The 14,584-nt window shown below is 39.6% G+C and overlaps 1 protein-coding gene across 4 annotated transcripts in view; it reads right to left on the reverse strand.

Moving 5' to 3' along the window:
* Positions 1-4,706: 4,706 nt before the first annotated feature.
* The window catches only part of asic1c (acid-sensing (proton-gated) ion channel 1c), a 127,251-nt gene continuing 117,373 nt past the window's right edge, over positions 4,707-14,584 (reverse strand). For 3 of the 4 annotated variants that reach the window (XM_050032867.1, XM_050032868.1, XM_050032865.1), the window contains exons 8-11: positions 14,261-14,340; positions 10,856-10,927; positions 6,575-6,627; positions 4,707-5,457 (exon numbers count right to left, since the gene is read on the reverse strand). In XM_050032867.1, the coding sequence (XP_049888824.1) occupies positions 5,379-5,457; positions 6,575-6,627; positions 10,856-10,927; positions 14,261-14,340 (284 nt within the window). In that variant the 3' untranslated portion in view covers positions 4,707-5,378. The remainder of the gene's footprint in view (positions 5,458-6,574; positions 6,628-10,855; positions 10,928-14,260; positions 14,341-14,584) is intronic. The other variant, XM_050032866.1, reaches the window with a different exon arrangement.

A 14,584-nucleotide genomic window follows, 5' to 3' on the forward strand; every position in this document is an offset into this window, starting at 1 on the left:
GAAAAGGTGATGTAAGGCAGTGCTGAACATGCCACTGTCCCAGCTTCTTGGGAACGTGTTGCAGGCATCAAACTGAGAATGAGTGTATAGCTACAACTAGAACTACTGTCTCATGGTTGTATGCCTCCACAAACCTGTCAAGTTGCATTTACAGTTTACATCCATGTCTGTTAAAACATGGATGCTTCACACACATCTTCCCCCGGCAGCACAGAAGATCTACACAATCAGCACAGTTTTAAAGTGGCCACCAAAGACTAGTTTCCAATGCAGTATTTGACCAAATGTCTCCCCCTCTGTTCCTGAGTTATGACGTTAAGTAATGGCCAGTAAAGTGTTCTTGCAGTACATACACCAATCAGCCAAAACATTAAAACCACTTGCAGGTGATTGTGTTGTTACAATGCAATGTTCCATTGGGAAACCTTGGGTCCTGGCATTCATGTAAATGCTACCTGATGCGCTCCACCCACCAGAACACCGTTGCAAACCAAGTAAAGCGCCTTATGGCAAAGGCACTTATCGAAGGCAGTGGCCCCCCAGCAGGACAATGCACCCTGCCACACCACACAAACTGCTCAGAAATGACTCCAGGAATGGGATAACGAGCTCAAAACATCGACCTGGCCTTCAAATACCCCAGATACCAATCCAATCAAACATTTGAGGGACATGCTGGTACCCCAGAGGTACCCCCGATCCTTGGCGGGTCCTCCTTGGACCAGACTTGGCTCTGACCTGGCAAGGCATGGACACAGGCAGTTTTTCTGGTTTCAGGGTGCATTGTCCCGCTGGGGGGGCACTGCTACTGGGTACCTGGTCTGCACCAGTGTTTAGATGAGTGGAGCGTGTTGGGTGGCAACCACATCAATGTCAGACCCCAAGGTTTTTCCACAGAAAATTGCATTGCAACAAGATGATCAATGTTGTTCACTTCACCCACCAATGGTTTTAATGTTTTAGCTGATCAGTGTATGATCTCACAGTGAAGCTGACCTTCTGGATATTGGACGTTTGTGTGAAGTTTTGTCATAATTAGCGTATGAATTCCAGAGTTCTGCAAAAACACGTTTTGCAAGGTTCCAGTGACCTTCGACCACCAAATTCCATCAGTTCATCATTGAGTCCAAGTAGATGTTTGTGCCAAATCTGAAGAAGTTCTCCCAAGGTGTTCTTGAGATACTTTCATGCATCAGACGAGGTAAAAGTGACCTTGACGTTTTACCTTTGACCAAATTCTAATCAGGTTACGAGAATAGGGTGGACAGACGGACAGATGGATGGACGAACAACCCGAAAACCTAATGCCTTCGACTGAGGCTATCACCAGCGCAGAGGCATAAAAAAAACAATAAAATTAGTCAGTTTGAATATTAAGTATCTTGTCTTTGTACTGTATTTACCTGCATATAGATAGAAAAGGATGAGCACATCGTTGCATTCTGTTTTTATTTACTGTTTTGGTTTTGGGGTTTAAGTAACATAAATAAATAAAGGATTCAGTCAGCTGAATCTTGACCACATTTTGACTTAATTCCAGCTTGGCTGCGAGGTTTGATTAAACCAGATGTCAACTTTGTTTAAATCCCTTTAAAACGTGGTTTCAAATATTTCTCTCAATAGCAAAAAATATGTCTCAGCAACAATCAAAGTTTCGGGGTAAACATCATGAGGTCTTGCTAATTAAGAGTTTAACAGTCAAAAAAAAAATCAGCTAATCTTCATCAGGTCTTCATGCTTGTGGCCTGCCAACAAATGTAAATGACCCAAATGTTGTACAACTGTGATTGGTGCAGGGAAGCTCTCCTGTCAGGTGACCAAACCTGTTCTAACCTTAGCAGATTATTTTATTATTTTAAAAGACAATGTATAGACTCACACAGGAGGAATACCACTTAATCATCACTTATGACCCACTAGAAGTGTGTGGCGGTGCTTTTTTCTCTCTGCACTCTTGCCTGGATTTTCTGTGTTCAGGACATTTACAGGCGTGTACCCCCACAGAAAAAGATAGTGACCCAAGAGACACAGTGCCAAAAAAAAATGCAAATAGAGGGAGAGAATCTGGGGCTGGCTTCCTGCACAGTATATCTAAAGTTAGCATGCAGTTTGGTTTGTCAGTAAAGTGACAGTTTGACTTCAGACTGACTACGTTACACAGTTAAGTGTGTATTAACTATTTAATGTACAGTTCAGAGTTAAAATCACATATCTACAATAAAATGCACATAAAGCACGTAGAGCCAGATGAAGCAAGTTCAGTTCCCCAGATGTTTGTGCGCATGAAAATCTCGATGTCACCTATAAAAACCAGCCTTGAAGGCACATTTTAGTTTCACTTCAAGCCACATTATGTTTAGTTATTCCATGAAGGTTGATGGAAAGATAGGCTAGAGCAGTTTTTAACATCCTGCAGGATATCTTTTCTTTTTTTTTGGGGGGGGGGGGGGGGGTATTGCACAATCCCAAGCCTGGTTTAAGGAGGATGGAGAACATTGTTTTAATTCATCTGGCTCCAAAAATACATTTTGGACCATACAAAGTGAATAGCATGGCTAAGATTACATTAAGAGACCAGAGATAATAGGAATACATAATGGTCATGCAAGGAAGAAAATGGGCGATGCGACATAAATGATTAATTGCAGGAATAAAATAGTTCAAATCTAGGTGTTGGGTGACAGAAATATAGAGAATACGGTCTTCTACTTGGCCATAACTATGCGGTAAATATCAGGACTACTAAATGAGCACAAACAGTTCAGTAAGAGTTGCTGCCAGTTCAGATACACTCTGCTGTTCTGTGACTGGTAGTAAGGCAGGGGGTGTGGGGGGAGAGAGGTAAAGACCCGGGACATTTTTCACAAATCCTTCGTCCACAGTTTGCGGTAAATGCTGGGTCGTTTTTATGCTTTTTAAACCCGACAACAGGACACACACACACACACACACACACTCGAAATCATCATGGCAATGCAGCATCATCAGAATAGCATCATTGTGTAACATGAATTGGCATTTCTGTCTCTTTATTTGGCTAATGATGGTTAATATACAATTGTCATATCATACATCTGTGTTGCAGCTGTTCAGTTTACATCCATTCCAGCTGTTGAGTACGTCATGAATTGAAAATGGGAATCCCAAATCTTTTCTTTTCTTTTTTTTTTTTTAAATGTCAATTTGATAACACTTTATCTGATTCAGTGCATTTATTGCTCATGACACAACGCCACTTTTTTTTTCTGTTTCCTGAAAAGTAAAATTTCCATTTGGATAAAGTCTCTTCATGAGGTGGTCTCTGGCTCCTCTTGGAGTACGCTCCTAATCCTATTAATGCTGGAGCAGTGAACACACCAACGTGTAACAGTGTGTAGTTTAAACTAGAGCCATAAAAGGTAGTCACAACCATAGACGTCCGGTCATTGGCTTTCAAGTGATGGCTGATCTCCAAGGGTTTGTGCTTCACATCAACAGTCATCTAATACACAGACAACAGAGTAATAAAGCTACAGTGTTATGAACACCACTTTACTTGATTGGCATTATACTTGAAAGTTTCACATTAAAAAACAAAACAAAAACTGTACTCTGAATTTCCAGTATTTATAGCGAGGATATGTAAGTGTACCTACAAGTCCATAACTGTAGTGTCAAGGATTTAAATAACAGTGAACATTAACAAGAGAGACTCACACGAAGATAAGAAGAAAAGTTGTGTACGTGAGTAAGATGGGTAAATATAGAGTTTATTATACTTGATCATTTATACATCACAAACTGTTATTTGTGACTTATTACATGTTCCGGAGTAATAATAATAATAATAATAATAATAATAAAAGGATACAATGGTAAAATCTTACAATGCATTTCTGTTATAAATCAATTGAACTGAATGGGGCTGAGGAGCGTGGTGGTTTGGATGTTTTGAGGCAATTCTCTTGTATCTAATAAAGTCTATTTAGTTTGTCAGTCACGTTATAATCACCAGAAACTCAAAGACACTTACGGTCCACCCAGATAGAAAGTCCAAATTCCTTCTGGTGTAAGAACAGATGAAAAAACACTTGTATCTCTCTTTATATATCTATGTATAGATATATTGATATATATGTATTTGACAAATGTCTCACATGAGCAGTATAGAATTTCTTCATGGCATTTGATTGCGGGTTATTTACAAATTTCTGTCAAGTTTAGGAATGTCACCAACCAGCCTTTTTAAAGTCTACGTATGTTCAATAGAGAATAGATTACTATCACAGGGGATTGTGCTGATGAACACCTTTAAGACACAGTAATGAAGAAATGTAGCTGAGAATTATCAAAAAGGCAAAAAAGTAAAACCTGATTGTTTCTCTTCTAATGAATTCAATGTAAATAAGGGCCTACTTCTGCAGCAAGCTGCATGCTAGCAGTTTTTTTTTGTGACAGTCAGCACAGCAACACTCTCCCAGAAAATGGGAAGACAATGAGAATTGAAATGTCAGCTATATAAAGATACAATCAACAGCCTATTTTTGGCCTCCTGACTCTTGTTTGTCCCTTACTGAGTGTAAAAAGTGACTTACAAACACATCAGATTCAGTAGTTTCTGCCATCCACGTGGAACAAAACGAGATACTTGCATATATACAAATAATCAAGTTCCTTTTCTGTTTTTTTTTTTTTTTTTTAAAACTGATGAAGCACAGTCGTCTAATTTTTTTTTTTTTTTTTAAAACTGATGAAGCACAGTCGTCTAATTCATGAGACAATCCAAAGCCTCACGGTAGCAAAAGGCAACATTAAACACCAGTCTTGTGTTCTGACTCAGGCATGAGCAGCTCTTAAATCCAACAATCAGATTTCTGAAAAGGCTCTCCTGCTCAAACTGGTGACAGTATAAGGTCACTCAATACAGCATTGGTTAGATGCTGGAGACGTAACACTGTTGAGAAACTGCAAAGCTACACATAATCCATATGTATTCTTTTTTTTTTTTCTTTTGGATTAATGCACAGAAGAACTTGCACAACAGTGTTACATCTCATCACAGATCAGAAACCCCTTCACATTTTTCTTCAGCGATTGTATAACTCTAAAGTGACTGCATAAGAAAAAGAAAATGAGACATGAATAACTTAACACTGATGCCTTGACATGGCAGTTAAACCTGAGTTCTGTTTTGGAAGTGGTCTCTTTTTTTCTGATGATAGTACTCTATTTCTATTCAGGCATTGATAAACTCTACTATACGTTTTTGAGTTACACACTCAACCGTTTTTCTGTTAAATACATAAATTATTTCACAGTTTGCTGTCAAGTCCCCAGATGTGCCACCCCACCCCCAACCCCTACTTTATGTTGTCAACAAGCAAACTCCTCAAAGTTGCCTAGAGTCGGGTGACGAGGTAACATGTTCGGCGTGAATCCGAGACTGTCCGAGTGACTCCGGAGGGTGTCACAGGTGCTCTGCAAAACAGAGGGAAGGGAAGGAGGGAAGACGAGTTCAACCGGGTTAAGGGAGGGGCGATGAAGGGAGCGATGATGATGATGATGAAATAAATGAGCCACAGGTAAAATGAGAGCGACCGGGACGATGGAGGGACGTGGTGGAAATTAAACAAATTGCATGAGGCGAGGAGAAATTGTACAAAAACAGAATTATTAATGCACCAGAAACAAGGATAGGATACACAATGAGTGACAGAAACATATGTGGGTAATGATGAGGTAATGAATACAACAGATTTGGAAGTTCCAAGATCAGCCACATCGCATATGTTTCACAGGAAGTGAGAAGAGAGTTTAAAGAAAATCAGGGGGAGGTGGGGAAATATGAATGAAAGGAGGGAGAAGAGAAAGAAAACAGCATATTTTTAGTCCTGCTTTTCCACTAGTATATTAAACTCTAATAGTTACGGAAGTTGAAACATCCACATGTCTGCATTTCCCTGTATGTGCAAGAGTGCTCGCTGGGTAGATAAATCCTGATACTGTATGTGGATAACAACCATCAGTAGTCCCATCAGCAAAACTGGCTATTCCAGCAGACAAATAACCATTTATATTTTGTGCAAACTCACTGCATGCAGACCTGCGATAACATCACAAAGTAATGCATCTAGTGATGTTATCTGGCACGAGCCTCAAATGCATTGCCTCTAAATGGACCTCTGTGCTGCAGGGAAACAAATAGATCTCGTGTGGTTCAGCTCTTTGCACAACAATTCAATAAATATGTTATCTGTTTTCACAGGAGTACTGCGCTTTATCCTATTGGGAAAGAAAGCATCATTATTCAGTGGAAGGAGCGAGTTTTGCATAGTGCAGGGAGTCAAATCATTATGGAGAATCCAACCAACTTCTGTTGAGCCGATGAATACAGACACACACCAAACTAGCCTGCCCTGACACAACAGTGGATATTAAAATGCTCACTGCAGTTGGATGATCACCCCTCTTTTTGTCGACTATCTACCAAATCATTTGTAGCCACTGAGGAAATGATGTATGAGATGGTCTCAAGTATGTATGAGAGAGAGGGACAGCATGGGAGGGAGCATCTATTATCAATGGGGTGTGCTACCTGGGGGCATGATTAGGCGTGACACCAGGGCTGGTTGGGTTCTCTGGAAACTCCTGGAATAGACATGATGAAAAGAAAGATGGGTGAGGGTGACTGAAATGAAAATAAAACACAATGCAAATGCTAATAGTAAACTTGTGAGGGAATACTGCACGAGTGTTTTCCCCGCAGTGATATTCAAGTGAAGATGGCTGCTCGAAATAAGATTTGAGTCTTTTTAATAAGCAGGGAAAACAAAACAAAAAGGTGGTGACGATCACTGGAGACAATTAAAGTCCAATAAACTAATTCATTACTTCAGTGCCGGGTTGTTTGAGTGGAGATGTGACAATGGACTAGTTGGAAAACGGTTATTGAATGTGACAGAACAGAAGTACAAAAAGATGGTTTATCGTAAGCAGGTGAAAATGACATGAATGGGACAGAATACAGTAAATATCACACTATGTAAGACTCCAGTAAAAGCATGACATACTGTAAATATCAGCCAACTGAATAAAAGCTTCTTCTACTGCCACTTAAAAACCGGACTGGCTAACATAACCTCCTTCATCACTACGTTGGCTTGAATGAACATATCTCCACTTGTACAGAAGAGAATAAACAACTTTTCACAATCTTTTCCTCCACATCAGCTGTCAAACCAAATCCTGAACCTGAGGCAACTGAGCATGCAAGAACACAATCCACATGCAGAGACAAACCCACGGCTTTTTCACCCATTTGAAGAGAAGTAAGGGACATGATGTTGAATTGCTTATAATGAAAAAGTCTTGGGCTTGTGTGTCACACAACAAAGAATTAGAGCTTGCATTTCCAAGATTCTGCCAATGATGAATGCAAACTGGTGGATACGGTTTACTCAGGGACAAAAGGAACTGTCTGCGCTTAACAAAAAATTGCTTAAATGCTTTTGGTTGAAACAGCACCAGATACGAGGGAATATTTTAGCTTTTGTTAGTGCTTTATTCCCCACAGTGAGCTGCAGAGAGGGATAAATGGCTTTTAGCTGTTATTTAGACTTCAGACACGAGCAGAGGCCCCTATGTGTTAGAAACAGACTGTATAAAATAATGAACGTAGCTACCATGACGACACCTATTCGTCTTTTTATGGATTCCCATTTTGAAGCCTTGAGTTCGGCATGTCGGCCATAGCCGTCTTGGATATTTGGAGCCAGCAGCGACCATATTTGGACAAAAGGGTGACGCTGTCAATCTGACTCACAGTCTGTAGCGATGCCTCTCAGACAACCTGTCACTCAAAGTGACCACACTCCTAATTATACATAACTGTAAGCCTTATTAACATTCAAACAGATGAGTTATATAAAAATTCACACCCTGTACTGTGTCATGAATGTTGATATTAGCTATAGAGACCAAAACTGTTTATGTACCAGGCTGTAAACATGTTTATATCTGCTGTAAAGTTGGTGCATTTTAATATGAGGGTCTATGGGGATGGACTTGCCTCTGGAGCCAGCCTCAAGTGGCCATCAAAGGAACTGCAATTTTTAGTCCATGTTGGCTTAATTTTTCAGTCCCAGAGGTTTCCACTTAGTCACAGAGAACTGGATCATGTGTTTGGAACAGCTCAGATTTTGAGAATATGGTCTATTTACATTGAAAGTAAAGTAAAGAAAAGAAAAACACAGTAAATAAAGAAACTATATTTATGATGTAAGATAAACCACTTCTAGTTTCAGATGCTCAAACTTTTTAGTGAATTTAGATCTGTTTTTTATGGGTAGAGTATTCCAGGCAGAAGAAGCTTGACAGAGTCCATTTCTCATCTTACAAGTAGTCTGCGCACATTGCACCACCAGTGTACATGTGTTTACCTGACTATGATAAAAACAGTCATGATTATTGATTCCTCACAGATTTCACAGAGATTAGCCCAGGAATAACAAGAGAATTTAGATTGCTGCTCTGTGTAATCTGAAATGGAACAGAAGACTGGGCAACATATGCAAGAACAAGATACAGAACATTATTTAGTTTTAGCTTTGTTCATCACCACCCATTTTGTAGTTGTATAAAGCGCAATACGTAGATAGTCTCTAGGTCAGTGGTTCCCAGATTTCTCATTAGTCATTAGTTGAAGATCCATTACTTTAAGATCCAGTGTATTACTTGCGTTTGGCCATGTTGTCGAGCTAGTTTGCCGTCTCCGTCAAGTAGCTGTCCATTAGTCATTCACCCTTCAGCAGGAAATGGCACTTCAAAATAAAATTTATGTTTTTTACAAACTGTACACATTCTCAAGTCACTTGCGGTCCATTCAGAATGGACCCGTGACCCAGCACTTGAAAATCACTGCTCTACGCCATAGACTGTATAAAAGAAGTGGACGTAACTGACGTCCACAAAGCCTCGAGTCTGGCATTCTGGTTGTTGCCATATTGCTTTTTTGCACCCAGAAGTGACCATATTTGGATGAGAGGTTTGAGCGATGTAGGGGCAAGGGACCATCATGGTAGCAAGTTGTCAAGCATAAGGTACCCTCACCATCGAGCAAATCCTGCTATATGGTCTGTTTTACTCTAAATGGGACCATAACTTACAACATGAACATCATGCTGTATTGAAGAAGACTTGAAACTAGAGATTGAAACTATAAACTCATTAGGAAAATGTTTACTGAAATAATAAATTAGATAAATTAATAAAGTAAAGTGAGAAGTAGGGTCATTTTCTCGTAGCCTTGTATAGCAACTGACTTCTTGTTACAAGCAATCGAGTCGCCCCCTTCTGGCCATTAGAAAGAATGCAGATTTAGGGCACGTCAGCACTGGCTTCACTTTTCAGACCCAGAAATAATCCCTTGCTCTCAGCTCTACTTGTGCTGGAGCAGATTTAGGTTGTCCACATATATAACTAAATGAACATTTTAAGCACATACGGTAAATAATTGATTAAAAAATTAAAATAAAAGTGGACCCCAGCAACTACCTTGTGGGACTCCTCAGGGGTTTATTAATTTGCTATCAGAGGAAAGACTTGTTTTGCTCTGCTGAGGTGAAAGCTGAGGGTGAAAAACCCTGATGTCTGAGCTTGCCATAAAGAACACCATGATCATCAACATCAATTTAAAATGTGACTGAAAGTAACAGTTTCACTTGTTCTTCTCAGCACAGTGAGCAGACTGCAACTGTAACCCGTAAAGGTTTGATTCAGCAGTGTGTGCTGAACATTTGCTGATTACTAATATAAAGAAGGTGCATTTCAGTTATAAATAATTCCATAACTGCTCCATATAAAGCTTACATAACAGTCTGCAGGGGAAGTGGAGGTGCCTCTGGATGCCAGTGTGTTAAACCACTGGGCTCGACAAAACGCTGTGATTTAGGGCAGGACAGAAATGCCCCACATTATTCTAGCTTTCATTTTGAAGTTAAAATGGGTTTCAATGCCTTGAAGGCTTTGAAAATGAGTTGATCATGAAATGTTAATACAATCTCCAGACCTCTTAATCTCGCTCTGTTTTCTCTCATTCTTTCACTCCTCTACATGCATTGATTCTAAATTTCCTCTGATCATACCGCCAGACATAAAGCGGCAAAACCCGAGTACAATAACAGCTTTTCCCGCTCCGAGTGAACTGTAATTACATGATTGAAGGTGACACTGAGAAGCTACTGTATATTGTATAAACACTGGAAAGTGGGTTGGTGTGTGGGATCTACGGGAACTACGGTGAGGGCTGTAACCTCTTAATGTAAGAGCAGTTTATGAGTCATGATAAAAAGATGATCCAGAGCAGTTCAGACAATTCACAGCTACTTGTCCATGCACTTTAGTTTAAAAGAACTGAAGTAGCTAAACACTTGAGAAACTACAAAAAAGAGAAGAGGCTTACAAAGTCAGTTTGCTCCTTGTGAGTGCTCATCTATATTCCATCTTTAAAACTGTTGTAGATTTTCGGCATCATAGGGAATATTTTGTGCTGCTTCCCTACAATATTCACCATGTAAATAAAGCGCTGTATGTGTAGTACTAGATTCACTGATTATGCATTCATACTGTGCAATAAAAACAATGTTTATATATTATTAATGATTATGTTCTCTAGCACAATGCATCGTTTCTGCATGGGAAACTGAAACTAACGATGACATACTGCGGTGCGGCTTTGTTTTCTCTCTGGTGCTGTTCATTAAAAGCATTTCCAGTGTTAGCAGACATTTTTTGTTGTTGTTGTTGTTGTTCCTGAGGCTCATATAATACATCACATTCACTTCATTCAATCAAGTGCATTCTGAGAGACTAAAATTACCAGATTGTCGCTCTGACAACGCTGTGGTCGTTTCTTGCGTATGAAGTAGCCCAAAACCTTATCCTTAAACACCTAAATGCAGAAACATCAGATACATATTATTCATAGATGGAAAACATCATGTTCACTGACATTAAGACTGAACACTGGCAGCAAAAATATATATTTAATTCACATTTTGGGAAATATGCTCATACTCCTTGTTGCTGAGAGTCAGAGGAGATGATTGATACCATGAAGCAACAGCAGCCAGTTAGCTTAGCTTAGCATAAAGACTTGGAAAAGAAGGAAACAGCTCAATAATTAACAAGTTATATCTTGTTCATTTAATCCAAGACAGAAATACAACGCAAAAACTTCAAGTTTTGGTTTTATCAGTCGTCAGGAAACCAGGTATTTACTGTTCCCTAAAGAGTGTGGTACATCACCGCCACAACTTGACATTTTCACACTTTGTTTTCGTACGCATTAACCAAACAAGATATAACATGTTAATAAGTGAACTTTAGAAGTACTGATAGGCAGATTTTGTGACCTTCAGACAGAGCCAGGCTGGCCATTTACCCGTTTCCAAGCTTAGCGAGTTAAGCAACTGGCTGCAGCCTCGTAATTACCGCACAGACATAAAAGTCTAAATGAGCTGGTTTCCCAAAATGTCACACTATTCTATTAAAGCTGTAGTTGGTAACTTTGATTAAAATATCTTTTTTATCATATTTGCTGAAACTATTAATATATCCACACACAGTGGGACATGAGATAGATAATCTGAAAAAAATGATGTTCCTCAGCCTCCTCGCAGTGCTTCTAATGGCATTTGCGAGACTCCACTGCAGGTGAACACAAAATAATCAGAGCCAAGGAGTCTCTAACACAGCTGTCAGTCTAGTCAGCTGAAGTCTATTTTGTGACATGGTGACAGCGCCTGGATGCAGGTGACAGATGTGTTTAAAATGCAGCGACAACACAGACGTTTCATATACAAGACGTATATATAGCGGACAAAGTATATATACAAGCCCCACAAATTTCCATTTTATTTCCATCACAGTCTGTTTTTATAAAGTGCTTGTGACATCTCAAATGTGGCTTTGACTTGCCACTGAAACATGTAGCCCATTCGTAGAAAATACAGAGATGTATATCATGTATCGCCAGTCAACATCAAAATACTGATATATATAGCCCTATGTCAGACTAGGCAGAGCTGATGGAAAATAAATCAAGATTCTATAACTGCACTGCATATTTCTCACCTTAAATGTTTTCAGAATTAAATTTTAACTGTAAAACGATAAAGTTGAGGACCCAGCCGCCATTTTGAAAACAGCCAAGTCAACACGAAGCACCACCGACTGGCCGGACCAATTTCCTGGTTTTACAGCAAAACAGCACATAGAGTGCCGAAGTCACGCCCCTTCCGGTGAAGCTCATGGGACCTTAGATTGGAAAAAATATGAATGGCAGTGAATGAGGAGAGCAATATTATCTTTTGTTCCCGTTTGAGTTGCGACATGAAATCCAAATATGTTGTTAATGAATTTAAAACATAAATTTTAAGCTCATACTTTCTGGTAAAACTGTTGAGATATAAGCTTTTTAATTAGAAAGACTCAAGAGTACACAGGAGGAGGTCGCGTATGTGACGTCATAGCTTTCNCCGGTGAAGCTCATGGGACCTTAGATCAGAAAAAATATGAATGGGAGTGAATGAGGAGAGCAATATTATGGATTTATGATTGAAGATGTCTGTGTGTTTTGTGCCAGGTTCCAGTCACTCCAAGCTGCAGGAAGCGAGCGAAGGCTNNNNATAGCTTTCGCTCGCTTCCTGCAGCTTGGCCTCCCCGCTGAAATTCCACTGTTTTATGATTAATGGGTTTATGATTGAAGATGTCTGTGTGTTTTGTGCCAGGTTCCAGTCACTCCAAGCTGCAGGAAGCGAGCGAAGGCTATGACGTCACATACACGACCGCCTCCTGTGTAGTTTTTCTAATTATGTTTTTTCAAAAGCTTATATCTCAACAGTTTTACCACAAAGTATGACTTTCTTGACCTTAAAATTTATGTTTTAAATTCATTAACAACATATTTGGATTTCATGTCACAACTCAAACGGGACCAAAAGATAATATTTCTCTCCTCATTCACTGCCATTCATATTTTTTCCGATCTAAGGTCCCATGAGCTTCACCGGAAGGGGCGTGACTTCGGCACTCTATATGTACAAATATGTTTCTGAAAACATCTGAGGCAAGAAATAGGCAATGCAATGATAAAATCTTGATTCATATTTGATCAGTGCTGCCTAGTTTAACAGTTTGACTACAGTTTATAGGCAGTGACTGACATAACTGAGAGCTGCGTTAGAGACTCCTCGACTCTGATTGGTTGTTTTCGTTCAGGTAAGGTGAATTCTTCATTTCATTAGGAACACTATGAGAGGGCAGAGGACCATGATGTATATCTCAAGTCCTACTGTGTGGATACAGTGACAGTTTCAACAAATATGACAAAAGTTATGTTTACAAAAGTTACCAACTGTAGCCTTATGATTTAACATAAGTAGGGCTGCCCCCCTGATAGTCGACCAAACGTTAGTCAACCAGAAAGGAATTAGTTGGCAAGCTTTCCATGGTCGCAGAAAAAAACAAACAAACAAACAAATTTGAAACTCTATTAGGAGCTCTACCTCGTCCAAATAAATTAAAACCTACATGACTGGACCATGTGGGAATTTAATTTGAAAGGACAGACACAGGAAGTGTCCACGCTCAGCAGTCAGACAGGAGTCAGGTTAATTTCCAGGGCTGGTACCTGCGGTTATTCCACAGGCTAGTTAATAACATGTCGGGCAGGAAATCCAAAGTGTGGGATCATTTTGAGAAGGTGAAGGACGAACCCAAGGTGATATGTAAACTCATCTTCATTGGTCGACTACAAACATGACGTATCATCTGAAACATGGAAGTAGCTACATGCCCATTAGCCCACAGCGTCATTAACAGGCGGCTCGCTCAGTGTGTGACGTGCACTTGTAGATAAAATATAGGCCTATATTAATGAAGGTTCATTAGTACGGTTTTGTATTTCTCTGTAATGTAGCACAGTGTTAACAATGTTACTGATACTATTCTTTCTCACACCTTCAACTCAAACCACCAAAATATATCATTTAATCATTAAATTAATATTGTTAACATGCGGGCGATATTCTTAGTCGGGGGCAGCCCTAAACATAAGAAATACAAATATATGCAAAGGTTATCTTCGACTTATTTTGCATGGTGTGAAAATCACTCAGCTGTTAAGTGTAACATGTGACTATTTGCATTTATATCCACAAAGGCAAGAATAAATAAGTGTTAAACAGGTTGCCATTTTAATTAGTGAAAAACATCACGTTACCTCATAAAGGTAGTCAAATATTTCCAGTATTGTTAAGACACTGGCTCCGATAAACAGCCCCATCTGACCTCCAATGTCACCTAGAAGAAGAGAGATTAACAGATATGGGCAGGTACAGTAATTGAACAATGGTGCGTGAAAGCATTCCCCTCGCTGTCACTTCTAATTCAGTATCTCTCAGAGTAATCTGAGCAGAATTGTCAAAAGTGTCCATCCAGCCCCAACTTCACATCAGACCCAACCCGGCTGCCCTTGCAAGAGCATCAGATTATGAAAATGTGTTCAGCCTGTTTCACAAGTTCAAAGAGGAAACCTCAAAGCACC

Source organism: Epinephelus moara, chromosome 21 (genome assembly GCF_006386435.1).
Source record: "Epinephelus moara isolate mb chromosome 21, YSFRI_EMoa_1.0, whole genome shotgun sequence".
In the NCBI taxonomy this organism is placed as follows: Eukaryota; Metazoa; Chordata; class Actinopteri; order Perciformes; family Serranidae; genus Epinephelus; species Epinephelus moara.